Source organism: Limanda limanda, chromosome 1 (genome assembly GCF_963576545.1).
Source record: "Limanda limanda chromosome 1, fLimLim1.1, whole genome shotgun sequence".
Taxonomy (NCBI): domain Eukaryota; kingdom Metazoa; phylum Chordata; class Actinopteri; order Pleuronectiformes; family Pleuronectidae; genus Limanda; species Limanda limanda.
In genome coordinates this window covers 17,115,083-17,140,215 of record NC_083636.1, presented here as the reverse complement: position 1 = coordinate 17,140,215, position 25,133 = coordinate 17,115,083, and the positions used below count along the sequence as shown (strand labels likewise).

Below are 25,133 nucleotides of genomic sequence, written 5' to 3'. Positions count from 1 at the left end.
TGCAGCTCTCGCAGGGCGTCTGCTCGGGACCTACCTTTTCTTTCCTCAGTCGGCACCCCTCCTCTGCTGAGACGAGGGTTTTGTAGTAGCCACTGCGCTCCGCTGTGAAGTGGACCTTGGACAGAGCGTTTTCCACCAGCGCCACCGACAGATTCACACCCTCGACGTGCAGCCAGCCAATGAAGTTCCCTGCTTTGTCCATGCTTTCCACTTCAACTTCCACCTACAACAGAGGAATAAAAGGAGAGGGAGAGAAAAGGAAAAAAAAGAAGAGCGTGGTTAATGTTCTGAATCCGAGATTAGGGTTGAGATTCCATCACAGCGATGAAGTGAATGGGGTCCTCTGACAAGACACCTCTGTTCTTAAACAGACACATCAATGGACGACTGTGAGCTCTCTATTGATAAGATAGCCGGCACACAGAGATCCTGTTTCATTCCTTTTCAAACATCAATACCATTTCAGCAGTCATCTCTTGTCTTACTGCACATAGAGGCCGACTTGTCTACCACATTGTCATTTAACCACAACTGTCGGCTTCCAATAAACACAACTGGTGTCTGTTAAATAAAACAACTCTTAACTGTAGAAATCTGAGCGTGAAGAAACACCACAAATGGTTTTGAAAATGTGTTGCGTATGCACTTCAGACTAATTAAAGACTGTAAATATTGTCATCCTCGTTTTTTTTGTGTGCAATTTTAGTCATTCGTGATTAGTGACAGCCAAGTTGCAATTTCTTTACGTTAACAAATGAGGCCACGGAAACGGCTAACCCTGCTGACAAAGTAGGAAAGATCGCACAACATTGCCAACGATGGACTGTAACCAAATTCTGCCTATTCAGGCTAATTATCTATTCATTGCGTTTTGTTTCATAAGTGATGGACGACCAGGGAAAGAAAGGAGAAAAAAAGAAAAAAATCAATTGATTTTATCCCACTCGAAAGCCTCAGTCAGCGAGAAATTGAGAGGGCAGGTGTGTTGAGGAGATAGGGAGAAGTCAAGCGATTAAGACTCGGGCTGCTTAGCCCCACAGCCACAAGGGAAATCTGAGGGGAATTAAGTTTGTAAACTGCTCTGACTTGTTCTCAGCTAAAGTTAAAAGCTTTTATTAATGAATGCATAATCTACTCTCGTATTAAATTGACAACCTTTGTATATAGCAGCGACATACAGGGGACTGCAGAAGTCTGACACTGTGTATTTCCACTTAACGGATGCAGATTCCATTTGGATCAAGCCAAAAATAATAAAAAGGCAAATTCTCTAAAGTTACGTTATTTCAACTCTTGTTACTTGTTATATGAAATAACAACCATAAAACAATTACTGTCTTGGTCTGTTACATGAATTAAGAGAGAGAAACAAACAAAGAGGAAAGAACAGCGAGGACAAAGGGTCGATCCTCCCAGGTCACGACCATGATAGGATCCAAGTTCGATCTGATTCTGGATAATCTGCTTTCTCTTACTCTCCTTCCTCTCTGCTATCTCGGATACTCAACCCCATTTTATCTCTCTTGGTCTCTGAGTGCAGGAACCGTTATGTAACAAGGCTATTAGAGCATCGCTGGTCCTCCGAGCGTCCAAATGTCAAATGGCGAAGTGGGCGAGCGCCAGGAAAAAACGGGACCGACTGCAACCAACTGAACTGTTACTTGAGCGGCGAATGCAAAACAAAAATAAAACAGCGCTAACAACTAAAAGCAACACTCTTAGCTGGGAAAAAGTCCAATTTGGAAGGAAAATTGAAACTCAACGAGAAGTTTGTTTGCTCTGATTGGTGCAGCCAATGGCCTCCTGCTGACCCAGAGTCTGCTCCACGAGGTGTTAAAAGAATTTGATGCAAAAAAACTAAATCTGTCTCTACAAAGTACAGAATGTGAAATAGTGTAGAATGAGTGGATACCTTCTGGAAGCACTTTTTTATAGTTTGATGAAAGCGTTACTTGGAAAGGGAGTTCTACCACTTGTTAATGTGTCGAAAAGTGGTCTCGAGTTTTCACTTCCGCTGCAGAGAGCTTTCCTGAGGTGAAGAGAACATTTAATCTATGTTTAATTCTGATTTACCCCCATAAGTTTGCTTCAGGAGAATTAAATAATACATACATTTAATGTATGAGAGAAAAAAACAGGTCAGATCAACAATCCTATTGAGACACAAATATTGAAGGGGGAGAAGCTGTGTAAGTGAAATTACTGGCAACACAGACATGTGGTCCTACGCTCTTTCATAATAAAGCAAATTAGTCCACTTTGTTTCCCTGACTTAATTTACCACATGCTGCCAACTTTAAAGAAGAAGATTGGCCTGCTCTTGGCAACGGCACATGAAGACTGGATATACACAGTTACAAATACGCCTACTGAGAAAATGTCAGTAATATACTGCAGAATCTATGACCTAAATTACATGACCTGATTGATAAGTGCAGGGAGCGTCAACAGGATTCATCACACAGGCGGAACACGCACACCAAATTACGATATACACACTGAAAGGACTTTTTGTATATACCCCCCCGAGCAGAGGTGATTATTGTCAATTCATGAGCACAAACATCCAGCTTATCTGCACCCATTGTGAATGCTAATACAATCACTTCCCAACAATCACTACATAATGGAGATTTCAGTATACATCACTGATCTGTGCTATAATTAGATGCTACACCAGCAAATCAGATGGAGTAAGAAAAGACAAACTAACAAGCGCACAACTCAACTTTAGGAGTTAATCACCAAGGAACTCATCATGGCTTAAGTTACATTTGTCCTTGTGGTGAAAGTTAGATACTAAAAAACTAAAGTCAAAAACAAGAGTGACTTATAAAACATGGGTGACTGAGACCTTGACGGCATCATTAAATGAGAGGAAAGTGGCAGTTTACCGGGCAGTGGGTAAGAGATGATGGAGGCTAATGAAGAGGTCAAATGATAAATTAAGAAGGACAAATTAATTTCTAAAACGAGAGCAGAAGCCCCAATTTTCCACTGGTGGAATAACATCGGCTCGAAGAGGCTTAAAATCCACGACCAGGCGGCAGAGTAAAACCAGCATTTGTACAATTTGTCGCACTCGCGATCTGAAAAATGGGACTGATCACAGCTCGTTTATCCGGTGAGCAATTACCCAGTACCGCGGATGGCATAACGTCACAGCCCTGATTGCCTTTATTTGCTTTTCTCTTGGTCTTGCAATTCTGCTTTTAAATTGGTATATTTTTTTAAATAATGTTTCCAACATCCGTCCAATCATTGTCTGATTTTTAGATAAAGATTAATTACTTTTACTTTTTAATCAGCGTTTGTCACATTTTTGTCTAAATGACAACTCTGCAAAAACGATCAGTTAATGACTTCACAATAATTGCAACCAATGAGAATCTAATGCGACGTCAGTCACTCAGCGAGCTGAAGCGGTTCCACCCAAGAGCTCATTAGTATGATCGGGTTAAATCTCAGAGTTTTTATGAACCCACACAAATTGAATCCAAGTTCCCCTCTCCCTTTTAAGTAAATAGCTTTGGTCACAACGTGAAGAAGACAGGGGGGGCGGAGTGGAAGCTGCTTTGAGTAGAGCCCAGATGGTTCCCAGCGGAGGCCTCCTTCGAGCCAAGATGGCTCCCGCCGGAACACAAATGGGCTCTGGTAATCTCATAAACGCCGGGATTGTGTCGACAGAGTGGACGGGAAAAAGGCAAAACACGCATACACACAAACCCATGCGTGTGCGATGTACAAAAGACAAAGCCATTTGGTACTACTGAAGTGAAACCTGGCCCGAGGGCATGTTTTAAAACTGCAGCAGATTTAATTCACTTAGCTGTTTGAAAGTGGAAGGAAAAAAGAAATTTTCTGAAAAGACTGCGGTGGGTGACACGTCACGTCGAAGCCATACCCCACACACAAAAGGAAATGAACACAGTGGGCTGGCAATTTAAAAATTGGCTCGCAATGGGATTTCCTTTTATCACCAGATCCAAACAAAACACTTTTTGAAAACCCGCAGGGTGAAAAGTAAATGTATTAATAACCAAAAGGTTACAGGGAGCAGGATGAACTCACTTGTGTGTCCATGAGGTCAAACCTCATGCACGGGTTTGAAGTCAATTCCAGTATTGCTTTAAGCACACAGCATCACTGTGTGTGCTATGAATTCTCTCATCGGGGAAAGAGCGGCGTGTATACACAATGCAAGCAACAGAGGAAATTAATCTGTCAGTCAAAGCTTTCAATCATCACAGACCAAACCTCAGCCAGTACTGAGATCGGAGTTTCGCTGCATATTCCAATTACTGAGATCACAGTTATCACAAGAGAGGATTTTTGGGTTTGCATGAGCCAAATGACCGGTGCTGGTCGTAAAAGTTTAAGGGCTGAAGCTTTGACAAACAAAGCATTTGTTCAGTGTGTAGCTCAGGCTAATGGTGTGTGTGTGTGTGTGAAAAGAAGTGCTTTTGGATGTGTTTGTCAAAAGAGCGCGCTGTAATGCGCAGATGCAAGCACTGAACACCGGGAAAACAGACTGGCAGGCGGAGACGTTTTGGCAGGTCTTCATTCATTCTCATTAAGCAACAAGGAGACGGATGCTTTATGGATACTAGTCTCTGAGACTTAGCTGGACTGTTACGTCTGGCTGCGTGTGTAAAATCAAATCAAAGTGAAGATATCAGTAGTTCTAAGCAGCAAATCAAGTGATGCAGGGGGACAAGATTTATGTGGATTAGAACAAAATAAAGAACCTTTATTGTCATTGAATTGTACTAAATACAACAAATAAAACTGCTACTCATTGTTGATGCATAAATTCTTAAACCTCTTTGCTCAAACATGAGTTCATCGAATTCATGAGCCGATGTTTGACTCAATTCCATTTGGATAGCGACAATTCATAACATCAAATATCTCAAGGCACTTTACATAGTAATGTCGAGACCCTTTAAATAATACAGAAACCCAAGAGTTTCTAGACTAATGCTTCATACTAACACCATTTTGGTGAATTGTGAGTGTTCTGTTTCTGTTTTACCACATGTCAGACTACCGTTGTGTTTTTTAACGCACTGGAAGTCAGCAAACTGATAAGGAGGCCAAAAGTTACTGAGAGAAGTGGCATCAGTTTACCTCCATCTTAGTCATACTATTTGTTCATCTCCCTCATAACCCTGAGATGCAGAGAAAACAAATGCAATAGAAAGATATAGACAAGTAGACGAACATAAAGAGAATGTCAGAAATGGAAAGAATGAAAGACTGGAGTCACTCTCATCTACAGCGCTTTGCTCATTTAGCAGAATGAGGCATTTATCAAACTGAGCCTTGGAGAAGATTGAAGGAGGGATGTGGAGGTGGTGTGTGTGTGTGTGTGTGTGTGTGTGTGTGTATGTGTGTGTGTGTGCTCGCTCCTTTGTGTGATGGGGTAAAGAGATCAAAACTCTTCTAAGCAATGAGCGGTCCTAAGCCCTCGCTTGTGGTGCAAAGTGGGGAGAAAGGGGAGGGGGGGGGGGGCGATCAGATAATCTCTACACCTTAATTCATATTCCTAACCCTCCCTATTCACTTAAAGAAAATCAATGGCTCTGAAGACTTAATTCAGAGTCATGAATGTCACATGAAGAGGACAGTTTGTCCTTTTCATGGGGGACATGTGGATTTAAGTAGAAAAAGCTGAGCATGGACGGGTCAGCTTCACTGGTCCGAGCCCAGTCTTGCGTGAAAACTCCATTTGGAAGTATGAACGGCCTCATCCCACAAACGTCCATCATCTCTCCCTTTCTGCTTCCGCGCATGCTGGTTCACATAGATCATTTTTCTAAGTGGACACACAGAGTTCCTTTAAATGATACGTCTGTACACCTGAGCAAGACGTGCCACCACGACTCTGATCAGATCTTGACCAAAAAATCATTATCTGGTGAAGGTGTTGTTGTTGGGCGGAGATAATTAATCAGAGCTAAATTGCAAACTGAATCAAAGTGTCCGGGATGACGGATGAGGGTGGAGCAACTTCTACCAGGTAATAAATACACTATTAATGTGACAGAGTTGCTAAAAGCCATGACAGCTATGTGAAAGTGAACCTGCATCGCCCCACAAGGATCCTGTTGTGTGTGTGTGTATGAAGCTGCTTTCAGATGTGCGCTGAAGAAATTTTGCAAAGGGGAAGCAGGGAAAGGGCGAGTGGGAACGTGGAAGACAGTTATAAAACTGAAATATAAAAGTTTAAATAGAATACATATTGAAGAAAATGTTTATTGAGATTTCAAGTGTGCAATAATTCGGCTGAAAACGAGAAAAACAAAAGGTGTTCTCACACACCCACACACACACACACTCTGTCTCGAAAAAAGCCACAGGCAATATTCACCGTACTAGTCCACGTCACCCTCTAAAAATCATCCCACAGCCCATGATCAATAGTGCAAAGCCATTACTAAGGTCCAGAAACTGCTGTTAATGGAACATAGTGGCACAGCACTGCCAGGAAACAAGGACACATGCTAAATCCCACCAAATAAAAATTTGCTATTTGACAATGTAATGGGCAATTTTCAGGTGTAGTTATCCTGACATCCTGCTGATGAAAAGGCCTAACTCTGACTAAAGACTCTCTTCCTTAAGTGCTACACTTGCCCGGTATTGTCACATTGGGGATATGTGGATCTGAAAATGGCTAAATGTGCAACAACGTCATTGTGGTCGAACCGGGAGAGGCAGAGGCCAGTCGGTTCCAGGAGAAATCTATGAATATAGATCACCTTTTAGGAAAAAAATAAAAGAGACAGCGTAAGAGAGAGACAGAGAAGAATAAATGAATGAATTAAACAAACTGCTATTGATCCCTTAATGGCATAGATCAGGCAGGGATGTAAATAGCGTGTTAATGGGGCCTGTAATTAGAAAAAATAAAAAATAAATCTCAACAGCTGCTGCACTGATGACCTGTGTGGTCCCCAGGTTAGAAGAGTTCACTGAGGTGGTTTAATACAGGTAATGGGGCTAATCCTGGATTTACCAACAACAGCTCATATGATTGACCTATTTCGTCAAAAGACATTTTCAGTGTCACGTGTAGTATTATAGGGTGGTGGTGAACAAGAATAAAATGGAGGAAAAAGGACAGCAGTCAGTGAAGTGAAGTAATTTGTGTTAAATGCAAAAACAACCTCAATATAGAAATGGGGATAACACTCTGCTGGCATTTTAATATTTGGTTTGCAATGGGATTTCCTTTTATCCACGTATCCACACAAAACTTATTAAAAAACCTGGAGGAGATAGACTCCATTATCAGCAACAGCCAAACAGTGGGACACTTTTGAATTGAAAAAGGTTGGACGAGGTGACGCTTCCCCCTTCGGCTATCCTGAGCCAGTAGGATGCCTGTGGGTGCCGCTTATTGACTGTTGCTGCTTTGGCAAGCTAGCAGTACAGCTAAGCTCTAGGCCAAGGGCCAAACCTGTGGCACCAACCAATTCCAAACTAGGTTGGTTCATTAACTCTCGGACCACAGGGTCAGGACAGACAGCCATTTGTCACATGTTGATCGAGTTGAGCCCGAGAGGGGGTGGCTGCAAAATACCCTGGAACAAACGTGCTGCAGTTTATGCATACGGGATACAAATATCCTGAAAAAGAAAAGGACAAGCAGTGGATGCATTGCAAAAACCCAAAGGGCTTGTCTGGACCACGGCTTAAAAGACTTTCCATTTTGGGCGAACAAGACAAAGGTGGAAATCGAGGTCAGAGCTCATGCAAAAAGAAAAAGAAAGAAGTTTCGAGCATGTTGCAAGGTGAGGACCGGCATCACCTCAGCAGGATATTGTGTCTGGAGAGCTTAATGCACTGCTCGCTGAAGAGTGTCTCAACCCGGCTGTCCTAACAAGTTGGACAACAACACAAAACTACTACTTCAAATGCCAAAAGTCTACTTTCACAAGTGTAGTATCATTGAGGAAAACAAATCATATACAGGCTCTACAGCAAACTAGGCACTGCACGTCCACTAGTTCAGAGGCAAACTGTACAACCTCAGGAGATGTCAACTTTGACAGGTCCTTTCTTGGTGATTTCACCGGAGTCATGCTGCCATTTGATCATTTGGTATAGGAAAGAAACAACTACCATGTGCTCTCCTGTTTGCTTTGCAACAGTTTTGACCGATATCAGAAAAGGGCCGTGCTGCCAGCAAAGGTACGAGGACACGCACAGTGGGCAGGAATGTGTTTGTGTGTGTGCCTCCGTCTGTACAGACCCTCCCGGGGTGATCAATGTGACTCAAGGGGCCCCATGCATCACTGTCAGCGGAAGGCTGCTGTCCGTCGGTGGCAGGGTGGGGAAAAGTCAAACCGCCTCTCGAATGGTCAGGACCATTAACGGTTAGGCAAACAAGCATGATCCCCACCATTAAACCTGCCTGATGCCCATTAATGAGTTTTTCTTTCATCAATAGATAATTGATGTTTGCCCTGCATCACTGTTCAGAGAAAACAGGTGAATACGGGGAAGCCGGTGGAGGGTTAAAAGAGAGGGATGGAGAGACGAATGAATGAGTGGGACATGATTCCAGTTCATGCAGGTGGGGACACAAAATGATTTGCCGTCATTACCTGCTTATCTTTTTGGATTTGTGATTATATACTTGCTTCGCTTGACTATCAAGTGCAGATCAGACTACGTTTGACTCCCCTTCAGGGAAATTGTCGAGAAAAATGGAGTAAAAGAAAAAGCCAACAGCCTAAACTAAAACAAGTACTTAGCCGTTCGTCCCCTCAGTCCTCCTTAGTAGGAAAAAGATGTTGACAATGAACAGAGAATACAAGTGTTACTCTTGCTGACAAATGCATTAATGCTTGCTATGGCGCTTCAGTGGTTATTGATTTAAAGAAAGCTTTCATGCCGTTTTACTTTGAGAATATGACGAGTCAAAGACGTCTTTGGCCAAAGTTGCATTGCTTTAACACAGCTGAAGAAACTGGAAAGCTTTTAAGGACAATTTCTGCATGATTTCAATGTTTTAATAATACATTCAATATAAACTCCCACTTTCCCACTCAAGTGAATCAGATATCCACTTTCAAATTCAAGTAGAAGTCTTTTTGGACCTCTATACATGTAAACGTTGCATGTATTATATATATATTTATATGTACTTTGCCCATTTGACATAAACATTAATATATTTTGTCATTAAAGTCAAGGGTCATGATTTGTTGTCGAATTCGATACCTATAACAACATTTTAAATCAATGTTCCGCAGTGTGTTTTACGGGCTGGACATCTTTCAGTCTTACCTCACAGAAAAGAACGAAAATCTATAACAATTCAAGTCTATAGTCTGAGTTACTGCCGGGCCCTGAGGAAAAGTATTAAGAGAAAGAGTTAAAACATAAGGAGCGTTTTAAAGGAGGGCTTTAAAAGAGTTATGAAGCCTTCACCGAATCAGGGGGAGTCGAGGAGGAGATGGAGTGAGAGGAAAGGCAGAGGTCAATACTGAGTCAATCAGAGCAGAAGCTGCTGTTGTCCTTTGTGAATGACCTAGAGTACAGCACAAAACTAAAGCAATACATTATGGACAGATCTCCTGCTGGGGAGGGGGGGGGGGGGTAAACTTACTGCACTAGGTAAATTTATAGTATTGTCAAAACATATTTGTCCTTCTACTTGTGACATAAAACACGAGAAACAACTGAAGTCCCTTTGTATACTTTTAGTTGTTGGTGGCAATGCATTGATGATTATGGGCAGTCGATGCACATGTAGCATTGAATTAACTAACTTATTACTGAATTTAACTATTATGCTCTAACATTATACTCTGACCAGACACATCTTTAACCCATTACTAACAAAACGTAAGCACGTGAACAAGGTCATGCAGAATCGTGTAATCGTAAATGGGCTCTGGTTGGAGCCTGCAGGCCTTTGTGATGCTCAGTGACCTTTGTGATCCTACTTTTCTGTCATTTACCCCCCAAAGCCATGACATGCACAACAATTAGACACCGGGGGGGTTTGACACGTCCCAACACGGAGAAAAGGTCGGTGACATTGAGTAATGCAAGACCTGCGGTGATGTCATGGCCGACAAGATTCTAAATCAGTCAGCGTCTCTCCAACTAGTCTAACGGATCAATAGTGTTGTGAGGAAGCTTGATCCTTCAACGTACACATTACACCTTGAATCCGAGTCAATTAACTGGACCCTGTTCAAATTAACCGCATCCATTTGTGTATCCATGGTTTAGGGCATTTAATGGGAGCTGTAGGGTAAAGAACGTATAAAACCTGTATTATCTGAGAGGGGTTGAAACAAAAAGGGAAAAACGGCAAGAGTCAGCAAACCTAATCATGCTAAACCTGTAGTTAAAGGAGTTTATAGATCCTTAGCTATACAGAGGAAAGAAAAGCAAGAGCCCTGGCACTTCACAAGCGGCAGCTGAGCTCGAACAAGGCTCTGCATTGGGCTTTAGCAGCCTGGTTATTAAAATCAATAATAGCAATAACTACAATCCATCTCATTTTTAAGAGAGGGGCGACATGGCATGTCGGTCGATGAATATTGAGCTACATTTGTAATATTACTAATATCATATAATTCCCCTTTAACTGGATCGTGTGAGGGTGCAGGTGGGAAAACACAAATTGAACTGGGCTGTAAGTTATTGAATGGTTGTTAAGAGCAAATGTCACACAACACTGTGAAAGTTATTACATCAAAGCAGTTTTCCATTTCGTCAACAACCACACAAGCGTGCCGCAACAGACCTAAATGGAAACCAAACTGTTGATAACTCGAAAATAATTGCAACTCTGCACCGCGTTGGTATGAACACTTTTTCTCTTAACTTTCCATCAGTACATTGTGTCCTGGGCTGAGACACACAGCTTCTTTAGGCCCCAGGGTATCAGAAAGCTACGGGAGGGTAAAGGTCCAAATCTTCAAATTGTGGCCTGAAGCAGCCAAGGCTTGGTGGGAGCAGTCAAGCCACATTGAGCACATTTAGGGGTGGTCAACATGATTGCAGAGGGCATTAGGCCATAATGCCTCTCAAAATGACAGCGCTGCTTTCCCCCAGCATTCATACATACAGCTTGAAGTACATAACCAATAAACCCTGGCCATTACTTTGCAATCGCTGAGCAGCGCAGCAGCAACGAGGACACAGAGAAGAAAGGAATAAAAATGACATGTTTTTACTGCCTGTGACGAAGAGAGCGCAAATTGAATGTGAGCATTGGGGTTATTTTGTTCAACCGGCAGTACAAACCAAAAGCTATCTCCATTCAAGTCAAACCACCTTGAAAAGATTAGCTTTGTTTTGTTGCGTGGCTCAGAGCACTTAGGCCACACTGACTTTACCTCACTGCTCCTCACTACAGCTAAGGTGCAACACAACCATATAGGAAACACAGCAGATATATACAGATATATTCTTGTCATGTTATTACTGCACAACCATGGGTGTTCAACAACAGGCACAGGCAGCCATTTTGGTGGAAAAACAACTGTCTGGACTGAGGCGCACGATGTACTTTACGAGGTAGAAGCCTCTCATTAACAACTCAGAACAAATAATCCTATTTATTATTCCCATTTAAAGGGGGGTTAATAACTGCAGAGGTGGAGTCTTTACCTCGACAGTCATATCCGCCACACGAGCAGCTGGTTCTTCACTCACGCTCCACTTGCTGCGGCTTTATGAGTCGATTTAAGATTTCATAATGGAATTTTAAATATTTATTATTCTGTGGCTGTGATGAAAAAAAACTTGAGTTATGTGTAATAGATAGCCCTTTGTGGGGGGAACAGTGAGGTTACATGATTCTTTACTGGACAGTTCGGTAGACTGACAACGATTGGACAAAAGCGAGCTGGAGTATTGTTAAAGACGAGAGAATGAAGAGTGTGGACTGATTGACAACATGAGAAACTGAATTACTGCTAGTCAATTTAGATTTCTTTTTCTTCTACTCTTCTAAGGAATATGTTCCCAAGAGTGGAAGCAGGCACAAAACTCCAAATTAAACACAGACAGGGTTTGTGATGTGGCTCGGTTCATTATTCACTACTGACTTACAGTATCTAGTCGAATTTCCAATTACTCTAGGATGGATTTCATTAACAAGTGCTGCGCACAAGCATCTGAGCTGTGGAGAAATAATTTAAAGCATGTAAAAGAATATTGAAAGACAAGAAAATGAAGTGGTGGTATATTGCAGAGGGGGGGGGTGCCAAAATCTCTGTGAGAAATGTTTCTACAACTACTGGCAATGTGTCAACATTATTTGGACTTCAGTGACCTTGGGGGAAAGATGGCGGCTGAAAGCTAGAAGGGGGCGCAGAACAATCATGGCCGGGCCATCATCATTTGTCTCCACCTCCTTTTCTATCCTCTTTCACCAGTTGACACGGCAAATGGCGTAGCCAGCCTGTGTCACTCAAAAAGCCATTTCTGTCCTCCCAGACTCTGCCTGTGCTGACAGAGTGAGAGAATGAGGAAGAGAGGGGAAAAAGGGGGGGAGGAAAAGAGCAGACAGAGGCATTTTTCAACATGGCTTTTTGTCAATTTCTGTGTGCTTGTCAAAACGAGAGGCAGTGCCCAGTTGCTAGGCTGGTTGGAGGGGTTGTTCGGCAGAGGTTGAATTCGGAGAGTGCGAAAAGTGTTGGAGACGAGGCACTGAAGAGGTACTCCATGTCGCTATATAGCGGTAACTAGTACGGCAGTTAAGAGTCAACGTTGCCTGGTGGAGGCTGCCAGGCGTCGGATAGACGGAGAGACTTTTCTGCCTCATCCAAGTGTAGAAGAACACAACACCTAGCTGAATCCTGTCTGGGTTTAAGTGGGGAAATCATGTTGAAGACATTTGGATGGCAACAATGAGGGACACCAAGGATGCTTTCACACCCACTCTGAGTTTTCAGTTTGGTCCACACCAAGAATAACTGATGTGAAAGGTGCCTCCGACCACAATCTGGACTAACGGACCAAAAGAGGAGCTTGAGAACGCGTTTTATTTGATAGTTTGGACTATCAGACCAATTGCAGGAAGTTAATCGACACAAGAGAAAAAAGAAGCAGAAGCAGCTGTTAGGATTGCTTGTAGTATTATATTATAGGTTGTGAGAATGAACCTTGGTTCGGACCATGGTCAAGACCTTCTGCTGTGAAATCGCCTTAAGAAAGTATATAACAGTGAACTACAATGAATCTGTCAAGCAAACAGGTTGTCAGAGGTCAGATGACAGGAAATGATGATCTGACCCCGAGTCAACAAGCACAAGATTTGAAAAAAAACACCTCCTGGGACAAATCATGTTGTAATCATTCTTCAATTTCGGCAATCCAATTCAACCTCCCTGCACGTTCAATCACATAAATGGCAAGTGACCATCAGCAAATGAGTCGGAGGAATGAGGTGGGTGGTACGCGATTGTGTGTGTGTGTGAGAGAGACAGGAGAGGGGGGGCAATGTTTATTTAGAGTTCTGCCTGATTTTTGATGAAAAGGTGTTTTTTTTGCCCCTTTTCTGGGTTTATCTTTACTTTTTGGCTTGAAGCATTTAGCACATTTTATGTCAGACAGGATATGAGGAAAATCTGATTTGTCCGTTTCCCTGTGCTCGAAACCAATCCCAGACTCGAGCATCGCAAAGACAGACACTACACACACCATCCGGCCAAAACTCAAGATGATAGAAGACAGTAACAGCTGCTGTTGCAACCTACATCTGCAGAGACATGGCACCGGTTTACATGATTGAGAAAAGGTATAAAGATATCGTTACCTTGATTATAAATGACCTCTTTAGGTCATATTGTCAGGTGCTTTCATCATACACACACATCAATGAACCACTTTCCTGAACGTACAAGACATAATTCCAGGGTTCATACACATTTTGACCAATGGATTTCCATGACTTTTCCATGACTTTTCCATGACTTTAAACCAAATTTCCATGACCGAACATTGCGTGAAATCTCGGTGTATACGCGAAAAAGTGACAAAATGTAGTATTCAAACTAACAATGAGAATTCCAAGGCATACAGCACACCTTAAATGACACAAACCAAAGTATGCCTGCTTATATTTTGAGCATATTTCTTTAAAAATGTATGAATTATTTAAAACTCAGCGTAAATGAACTAGGGATGGGCATTCGATTAAATTGTCTTAATCGATCGTCGGAAGAATTAACGATCGATTTTTCGATTAATCATTCATATTTTTATATTAAAATTCACTATTTATAGCCTATATTAAAATGCAGTGAAAATAGAAAAAACAGCGTGTTTCCTCATTGAGATCTTTATTACAAGATTAACAACTCTTGTGGCAGTTAAACAGGATCCGTTCAATGTTACACTTGTAAATAAGCGCTGCTGTCCTCCTATGCCACGCTGAGAGAGCAGCTAGCCGCTGAGAGCTAGCTCGATCTGACGGCTCTCGACCTCTCAGTCCGGTCGTTGTAACGCCCTCACTCCCGGAACCCCTCACCCAGACCCGGGTCTGTCCGGGTTACCCTCCGCGTGGACTGAGGGTCCGTGTGCGGACATGAAGCCGAGCAGCAGAGGCTTAGCTCCGGGCTGCTTCCTCCAGCTGCTAACAGACACGCTGTGCTGCGTTCAGGGCAACTCGGATATTCCGACCTCCTGCCACATAGCGAACATGCAATAGTTTATCGATGAAAACATGTCATCAATGAAATTCTTAATGATCAATTAATCAATAGTCGAGTATTTATGCCCATCCCTAAAACGAACGACATGAAAATAAGAATATAACAAATTTCCATGACTTTTCCAAAACTTTTGGGAAATTATTTTTTTCCATGACTTTTCCAGGCCTGGAAAAACACATTTTAAAATTCCATGACTTTTCCAGGTTTTCCATGACCGTACGAACCCTGTAATTCAGATTTATTTGAACTGGTTGCATATTTTGAAGTGCACCAACTACCCACAACAAAGTTTCAAATGTTACACCATCAGTTTGTTATCAGTTTTCTCTCCGACTTTGTTCCAATCATCCCCTTCCGGTTTTTCCTCCTGCCATTTGGGAACAGACAAAAAAATCTGTGCCAAAAACAAGAGTGGGCCTCCAAACACCTCCATAATGAGAAGACAAGGGAGTGAAGTGGGGCTAACAACTGTGGGATAAGGTTGAGAGCAAGAGAGGAAGGGAGACGGAGAAAAGGTGAAGGTAGAAAAGCGTCGTATGATTGTCAGACAAAACCTAGAATGGGTCACAAATGACAAAAGTGTGTTGTAGATGCGGAGTTCTTTTTTCTTTCTCTCCACAAGACTATGAAGATGCAGCTAATGGACAGAGGACATGCTATAACCAGAGAATCAGTACAGTCAGTGTCCACCATTGTGATTTTTTTCTTCTTTTTACAGCATCTCCAGGGCTGTGAGTCCAATGAGGGCTGCAGCACATTCTTAGCCATTCTTTTTTACATGTGGACAACCTGTGCCGGATTGTGAAACATGTGAACAAAAGGCTCATTCACTGCTCGATACAATATGTAGGAAGATTGAGTCATTTCTGAGGGGACATGAACAAAAGGGCATCAAACATCTCCTCAAGCGAAGTGATGTCACTCGACTCCATTGGTGTACGCTCATTACAGTTTGGCGAATGCATGTGATTTATTTTTACTGCTATTAAAAGCTACTGCACTGACCATCTTAGGGATGCCCTGTCACTATGGTTACATGTGTTCCAACAATTCACTGAGACTGGCTTTTTTTTTTTATCGGGTTGAGTGGCCATTCAAAAACGACAGTGTAGTTATATGAACAGGACAATTACAGAATAATGACGGGTAAAGATTGCTAGACTTTTATACATTAGGGTACATGCATATAACTGAACATATACGGGTAAAGAAAAATGCACAATTACAATACATTCAGTATGTGATTGTGAACTTGATCCATTTGGCTCAGAATGCATCATTTCCTGCAGGAGAGGCTTTTAACACCACCAGGTGTGCAATATGACAATTGCGCTTCCAAATAGGATGGATAACACTCACTCCAAAACAGGCGGGGGCACAGCGACTCTCTTCAAAATTCAATTTCAACAATGTGGCCACAGGCAAAAGCTGACACCCCACCACTGCATCATGGAGCTAAAAGCTACAGCAATCTTGTGGCCGAGCTCGACACACGCGCTGCACAGACTTACTGCTTGAATACCCAATGGGGCCCCTTTTAAGAAGTAAAACCCCATGCCCACAGGCTGTTGTCTTGTGGTATTTCCGCTGAATGAATAAGTGGAGACCTGAGTCTCGGCGCTTTCATCAATTTTCAGTTATTTATTGCAGTGTACAGCTGAGCCACTAAAATGGATGGCATAACAGGGATAGGCAACATGGAAAAAACAAATGCCAGCTCTTGAAGAGTGTCTAGACGGTTAAGTTAGGCGAACCAGCCCAAAGACAAAAGAAGACATTTAAGTTGCATACGCAGGCACTCAGTCTTGGCAGCACTGGGTTTAAACATACAACAATGTGAAAGAAGTTACAAGAAATCTGAGCAAACACTTAAAGGACAATTAGAGATCGACGCAACACGGCTAATACCTCAAGCACTGATGTGGAATCACATAAGTTCACACAATGAACTCATTAGCAGTGTTGAGGCTAAGCAGAATAAAAAGCTCGGGAAAAATTAGAAAAGACTTGCACAAATCATTACGATAGAAGGGTGCTGATACTGAGGAAGAAGACCTAGACCTGCTACTTGCTCAAAATCGGATTACTAAAGCTGTTTTCAGAAATGAAACCTACAAAATTGGGTCTGGACATTTCCCAGAGTTTGCTGTTCACGTAGCAGCAGGACCAGATTTAGAATATCATCAACAGACACACTGTATTCCTGCTGTATTCTCACGTGAGCTCACTTATCATTTTCAACTGACTCGTACGTCTGCGGTGTCACATTCAGCCTCTCCGGAAAAATTTCAAGAAAAAACATCTGAAAACAGCCTAATGCCGGGTTTACACCGGGCGCTGAAGCGACGCGTAAGCGTCGCGTAAGCGCAGCGCACTAGCGCGCTGAGCTGAACACACAGGACGCTGAAGCCTCGCGTAAGCGCCGCGTAGATCCCTAGTGCGCAGGCGCCAGGCTGGTCACAACAAACACGCTTTTCTCCGCGGCGGTCATCCTGCGATTCCTCTCCGTGATCACAGATCCAGCTGATATTTGTCATTAACTGCAACGGCGTCCCAGCATTTGTCCTTTTTAATGTTGTCTTTATATAACATGTGCCGAGGATCATACACCTCACTGTACTTCTCCATATCAATTATTAATTTAATGTCATCCTTCTTCAAGAACTTCTCCGCTGTTTGCTCCGTTCAATGTCGGGTGTCGAGGGTAAATTACGTATTCTCCACTCCGGGGAGAGTACGTAGACACACACACACACTCCCGCCCCCCCCTCTCTCTTTTTATCTTTATGACTGCTTGTGTGGCTGTAGTGGGGGGGCAGAGGGGGACATTTAATAATGTGATCGGTAAAATTGGTAAAATTAAAGGGCAACAGAAGGGGAATACAAACTATGGGATGCATATTTGATCATTTATATCATATAAAATATGTCATCAATATCGTTTAAAATCATTTTTCAGTGTGTTTCCTGCAGCGATACGCTCGCATCAAGCGCAAAAAATAGACTCGACGCCGAAACGATCGCTGCACTGCGCGAGGCAGCCTTGGCGCAGCGCTGCACTTCAGCGTCCTGTGCGACCGGCACAAAGGATTAACATGAGAGTGGATGGGAGTCAGCTGTTATTTAAGGCATGGCGCTGCGCTTACGCGACGCTTAAGCGACGCTTAAGCGTCGCTTCAGCGCCCGGTGTAAACCCGGCGTAAGACTACTATTATTGATTGAAGCACTGTTACAGCAGTTACAATCAAAGTAATTTACTGCTCGTCAACGTCAACCCTCTCTCAATATGATTCCCTCATTATTTGTAACTGTTCAATCACTTGAAATGAAGAGAGGCTAAAATGAGCTGTTGGAAAAAAAGCAATGGGTTTCAAGTCAAACTTGTAATTTTCAGCAGGATGTCAAACAATGAGTGGCAGGAAAATGAAAGTGAAATCAATGTCTGCCTGGGGAAATTACCCCTGTTCATCCATGTGAGTGTGTGAGTGTGACTGTGTGTGTGAGTGGTGAGAGGTTATTATGGAAAAAAATAACCGGGACACACACCAATAAACACAACTAGGGTGCAAGTGACCTAGACTGATGCCATCAGTGAGGAAAGCGACAGCGAGAATAGAAAGAGCACCAGCGGGATGACCAGTAGGCAGTGGCCTGTGTGCAGACTGGATCTATACCAAATCAAATGTATAGCAGCCAACGATGGCAGAACAAGAAACGGAAAGAGATAATGCCGTTAAAAACAAATGGAATGTACTTTGTTGTTAAGTATGAAGATGATAGCTTATAATGTGCTTTACAATAAAGAGAGCTAGAGCTAAAGAGCCCTGTGGATGAAGAATATCTTCACACTTCATTTAGCTCACTCCCTCGACATCAGGTAAATTTTAAACAATTCATTGCATAATAAAACCATGGACATGCATAAGAGTATGAACATCTGGGACTACATGTGCATTTCTCTTCTCCAGAAACTGGAGACAAGAATTATACATCACTGGGGAAAGTGCATGACAGTTATGAAGCAATTTTCAACAACAATCTTAAGTTAACAGATTTATTTTCTTGCACAAATAGAAACAAAATTATGCCATTTATATACAAGAGCATAAAGTCCAGCCATCTACAGGGGCTGAAAGGTAAATGTGCTTTTATCATAAAATTGCTTTTGCCGGTGAAAAACACAACTTGCATAAGCATGTCAGGGCACCACTGAGAACACAGTGCTTTAAAACTGCAGCCTATCATCTATGTATTTTTTTCAGCAGTTGGCTCAGCAGAAGTATGAGCAAAAGTGCTAGCTCTCAGACAAATCATGCCTGTTCCATGCTGTGCGGATGTGTGGGTCCCATTACGTTGTCATCAAATTCAAATACAAAGTATGTAAGCCCACTGTGCATGCATCAACACACACAGCCCAACCCGTGTCAGCCGGATCCTCTCTCCCAGTCTCTAATTTCCCTTCCTACCCCGACTCAGGACAGGCCAACCATACCGGATTTAAATCCCCCGAAGCTACATAGAAGTGCTAACATGAGAAAAGGGGATTAAAGGCAAAATAGGGCTGCGTGTGCATGTGTGTCTCAGATGTGCATGTGTGTCTCAGATATGCCTGCATTAGCAAGATTTCACATGACAGCCACAGCTACATGGAGAATAGAGGCACCGTCATGCAGTTATTGTGTTGGTCAGGTTGTTTTTTCCTGAAATGTGCGTTTTCTTTGTTTGTTGTCGACCAATTGGTTTTCTCTTTGAAAACACAGAGATTTATGAGTTGTACAGCAACTGGTGCCTCGCCTCCCCTCACAACACTATTCCCCCTCATGTGCGTTCACCCACACAAACACATGTTGTCATGTGTAGTGGTACTTTGGAGAACTCAATCGACATCCTACCATCAGCTCTCCTTAGTGGCTGTAAGCGGACTGTGTGGGAGGACTGGCTCTTATAGAATGGACTGCTGTGTTATTGACTTCAATTTAGAAAGTGCTGCCTGCTGCTTTTCACGCCCCCCCTCCCCTCCTTTCAAAGCCAGGACCCTGCTGGCCCCCAGCCACAGCCTACCTCTGGGGGATATCCCTGATTGCCCTGCTACAGAAAACACATTTGAGCAAGGTCGCAGAACCTGGAGTTAAGGGTCTGACGAGGTGTGTGAGGAAAGTGGCGTGTTGGGGGTACTTTTTTTCTTCTTGTTCGACCCATAATCTCTCCATGCTTTAACTCACATTACGTCCTTTAGGTGTTTAGAAATAACGTCAATGTCCACTAAAGTGTCTGTCGCTCAACCTTCAGCCCTCTTTATCCCACATTGTCTCCTGCGTGCTTGGCTGGACAGCTAGTGAAGTGTTCCATTGTTGGAGGCTGCAGGTACATCGGCACCAAACATTTGACGCTGCACTGGCTGCACTCATAGATTAGACACACTTAGCTTGGCTTCTCAAATCCTCCAGTGTGGGGGGGAGAAATGGAGGTAGAGAGAGGGAGGATATTACAGAGGGAGAAATAACCGGCAGGGAGGTGAGCAGAGGTATTAGAGAACCCACACAGGAAATGCATCACCAGTTCTGCATAGGCAAGCAAAATGTTATTTCATGTCACAACAATGACTCTTCACACCTCCTCAAAGGACACTTGAGGACCGTTTCTCATTATTATGCTCACATTGGAGAGCAGAGAGTTCATTTGAACACAGATAAGCTGGACAAGGGAACTATATCAGTAATGAAATCCAAATTGGAAGCATATTAGAAAAAAAAGCTCTGCTCCCTCCCTGAAACTGCTTTTCAACATCAGAAAATCATTTGAAAGTAGTTTGTTGAATTGTGTCTGTGCCTAGATTTCTGCACAAGGTAAAAATACACAGGGAAACAGACAAATACACCAACATGGAGCTTGTAAACTAAGATTATTGGCACCTCTATATGTGGGCCAGTCCTGCTGTAATGTGGGTGTGTGGCCAGGTGGATTTGTCGAAAAATGAAAAGCTCTTTTTCTCCCATCTGTGAGTCTGTGCAATACCAGGCCTCAGTAGGGCTAATCCTCGCCTCCATAAAGGCTCGGTGGAGATTTGAGGATTAACAATTTCATAGAAATAAAACAGTAAAGAAGGTAATTGTCGCTGTGATCTTAGGATGAGGGGGATATATACGAAGGTCAGGGACATCAGAGTGGGAGAGGAAATAAAGGTGGCCATTTAGAGTATAACAAAAACAGGTTGTCTGTGAGGCATGTTAGTCAATCCATAAACCAACATGATAGTGCGGCCCAAAAACTATGAGATTTATAAAAGAATCTAAGAAGATAGGTTGCTTTAGAGGCAAACAGAAGCTTTTCGCTTTATCAAATTAACTATGAGAAGACACTTCATACTATTTATAATATAAAGGCTAAAAGAAGAGCTTGATAATTATTCTCATAATCGAGGCAAGAGAAAACAAGAACAATAAATCCCTTTTACCATGCTCTATTATCCTATAAAAACAAGCAAGTGAACGAAGACAAGTTGAAGTAATGCAAAAGCTTTACAGGGAGTGATGTAATGTTGCAGAGTAGCGGCTCAGTAGTACCGAATTTTGTTTTGACAGAGCGGAGGGCATAAAAGCAGAAGATGGAGGGGGGGGGCTTCTGAATGAAGATGGCATCTTTGCTCCAAAGGAGCTAAAAGTCGAGAAGATTTAGCAGCTCTCTCTGCTGTGAATTACTATGTTTTTACCTTCACATTGCTCAGAGAAAGAGACATCCATTTCCTACGGCCAGGCAGTTGGCAAGGTAACATTGTGATGAACGCACAAACAGAGATGCTCCATGAATCCTAATGAGGCCAACTGACCAGTGACGAGGCCAGGGCAAGACATGGCGAGCATTAGCATATGGTTAGAAAGATCTGAGAATAGTCTGAAAAAGTCTTGAAATAAATGCTGCCTCTTCACCAAAGAACTTGAGAAGTTGAAAATTCAAGAGGCCACAGACAAACGCACTTGAATTCCAAAATACATGTGAAGCATCTCCTCTCAGCTAGCTACTTGGCTCATGTTGATTGGGTTAGCAGTGCTTACCTAGCATTATCTGTCTTCTGCCTCCAACTAACATGGCGCTGGGGCTTAATCCCTGCTCTGGCAGCCAGTATGAACACAGCTCAACATAATGAAGCCCATTAGTCTGGAGACAATGACTGCTAGCAAAGCTCCAACAGAGGATGACAGAAAAACAGAGGACTGAAAATGGTCATCTTCTACAGAGAGCCTTCAGTTGCCATGGCCTGATCTTTAAGTTACTTGGGTCCCTTTCAGACACACCAAAACATATGTTGAATGAAGTGTCAATTTTGAGAAGGAGAGTGATGGCAAGACAACAAAGGACGAGGAGGCAAAAGGGAAGAAAGCAGCACAGCAAAAGAGAAAGGAAAAGGCAGAGGGAGGAAAATACTTAAGTGCCATCCCAAAGCATTAAACGAAAATGTCATAGGATGTTCAGTGTAAGATAATTTTATCAATATTAGTATACTGTACTGAGTGGAGGCCGTGCAAGGTCAGTCAAAGCGAGACAGAGCCAGTAAATGAAAATACAACAACTCATCTAACCTGGCCAGACGAAAGCCACTAATATACCCTATCGCCTTTTATAATCTCTTGATACACTTACATAAGATTGGTGTGTGTGTGTCTCTGTGTGTGTGTGTGTGTGTGTGTGTGTGTGTGTGTGTGTGTGTGTGTGTGTGTGTGTCGCTGAGCGCGTGAGCATGATGTGTGATGAGAAAAATGATAAACAGAAAAGAAATCCCCACCAAGCAGTTTAAGCCTTAACCGGGACATTGATAGCAGCGTGTGTGTGTGTGTGTGACCGTGCGTTTGCATTTGTCCATGTGTACGTGTGTGTGTGTGTGGGGGTTATACGTAATCTCTTGCCGAATTAATTCCTAGAGATTGAAATGAAAATGAGAGAGAAAGTGTCTAGTAGCAGTTTCTTTACCTCAAGGTCAGCATCATAGACTTTGGGGTGTCTATGTGCTTATGTGTGTGTGTGTGTGTGTGTGTGTCTGTGTGTTTATGTGTGTGTAAGTGTGTGTAAGTATGTGTGTGTGTGCACATTTCAGCATGGTGAACCTGGAGAAATTGGTTTGTGATAACATCGTGCGAGGGTGGGAACTGGTATCCAATTCGCCAGAGGACATACCTGCATGCACGACACCTAGATGCACATAATTCGTAATAACTCTCAAAGCACAAGACAAGCCCAAAAATAGTGTGCCTCTTGTCTCCTTGAAAAAATATCGCTCTGTCTCCCTTGTACACACACAGAAAGCCGCATGTGGATTGCCCAAGGGCCTGTACTGTAAATCCTTGATCATGGCAATGGCAGAGGCAATGACATTATCATTAGATCTATCATTTGAGTGTACGTTCTTCTAATCCGATTGTAATTGCTACTATACCATACTGCAGGCCATTCATCCAAATGGAACTACTGACACGTACACGCATGCAAACCGACACAGGCTGCTGACCTACATGTGACTGGCCGCAGCCCAGATTTGCAAGCACTCACCCCAGGGGATGGGCTCTGTACTGTTTGCATATAACCCCTTGAACATGCTGGCTGGTTCAGGGACAAGCCGCACCAAAGTAGGTCGTGCGGTACCCCCAGACAACACCCGGTACCCTCCTGGCCCATTGGTGGCTTCATAGAGCCTTGGGTGAACCAGGGAGGGCAGAGATCAGGAGAAAGGGGCAAGTGGCTGGCATGACAGCGTGAAGGTCCCACATATCTGACAGCTCATCAAGCCGTCAACGGTCAGCAAGTCCTGGAGGTGAGGGCTGACAACACTTTTCATGTCAAAGCACGGTATGCAGTACTGGGAACATATGGGACCTCTGTTTGGCCAGGGTATTGGCCACTGTGCCTCAGTAGCTAAAAGTAGTATAACCTAAACATTGAAAGATGTTCCAGAATTAAACATCTTAGCAGAGTTGGACTGAACCACCAAATCTGACTCGACCCAGGACAAAAGGATCATTAACTTGGAAAAGGTTTTTCTACTTCAACTCTTTGCATCCGTCATGGATGTCATGATGTGTGCACACACACTCACACTGGACCTTGAGAAAACTCTGCTGTGATCACAGTGTTTGGCTGACCATCCAGGCATGTTGGTCATTCCGGGCCAGGATCAAACTCTATAACGCAAGGATTGACGACTTTTGGTCAGTGGAGCATTACAGAGTTTGGCTGGCCATGACCCAGACTCAAGCAGGAGTGTGAAAGTAGTGTCCACTGACAGACAAAAGTAGGGTGAGAATAGAAAAGACAGGATAGAGAGAAATAGACAGGAAGAGGACCAAGAGGAGAGAGGTGTCCTTTCAGCGTCGGTCATGTTACAGGTCATTGGATGATTTTGGTTGGATAGATGTTAGGGATTTACTGTGCTGGATAGGTAAAACACAACGTGCACTCATGCTGGGTCAGTTATTATTTAATAGTGGAACACCACACCCACAGAACAGTGTCCAGGCACCATCTGACACACAAACAAAGTTAGCAGTGCCAGTAGGCACATTGTACTACATTTGATTTTTCTAATCAATAAGCACACAGAGAACCAGAAGCCTTCATTTGCAGTTGGCTGAACTGAACATTGATCAATGAAATGTGTGTACTGTGTTCTTTGCAGCACAGTTGCCAAAACATCCTGCATTTGTATCATAACCTGCTACTGTTCATTTGTTTATATAAACTGTACGCCTGCGTTATCACTTGCTAAGAGAATGCAGTAACGGGGACACAGTATCCCAGCACACCTTTGATATCACCCCCAGAATGGTCGCGGTGCTAGGGAATCCCCTGTGGAGAGAAAAGGAGACAGCCTCCCTTTCCTAGCAGGAAAATCCCCCTATACTCCTCTGTCACTGTTACATGTGCTTCATTGAAGCCCATTCGTATTCAACTGTAGGGAAGTCAAGGAGAAAGTCAGTGTGTGTGGTTGTGTGTAATATAGGAGTTGGCTCTATACTTCTGTGCCGGTGGGAATAACATACTGTGCTACAGGCAGTGTGACCTTTTCTAGCTCGCATGTTTTCTCTCCTCCTCCCTCTGTCACGCTTACTATCCAGCTCACACACACACACACACACACACACACACACACACACACACACACACACACACACACACACACACACACACACACACACACACACACACACACACACACACACACACACACACACACACACACACACACACACACACACACACACACACACACACACACACACACACACCTCATCAATTACCAGCACTGCTTCCTAGTTTAATGGACATGAGGCTTGTACAAATCATTGGTGAGAGAGAGGGACGCTGGGACAGTAGGGTACGTTAGTTTTGCATTCGCTCCCTTGGCAGGAAGGTAAAGCATGTCTCGTTTTCTCCTGCTCGCCTTCCTTACCA

General features: G+C 43.2%; 1 protein-coding gene across 1 annotated transcript in view; it reads right to left on the bottom strand.

Moving 5' to 3' along the window:
* The window catches only part of snd1 (staphylococcal nuclease and tudor domain containing 1), a 173,236-nt gene that overhangs the window by 65,311 nt on the left and 82,792 nt on the right, over nt 1-25,133 (bottom strand). Inside the window, exon 17 of the mRNA XM_061085024.1 lies at nt 35-223. Coding sequence (XP_060941007.1) covers nt 35-223 — 189 coding nt within the window. The remainder of the gene's footprint in view (nt 1-34; nt 224-25,133) is intronic.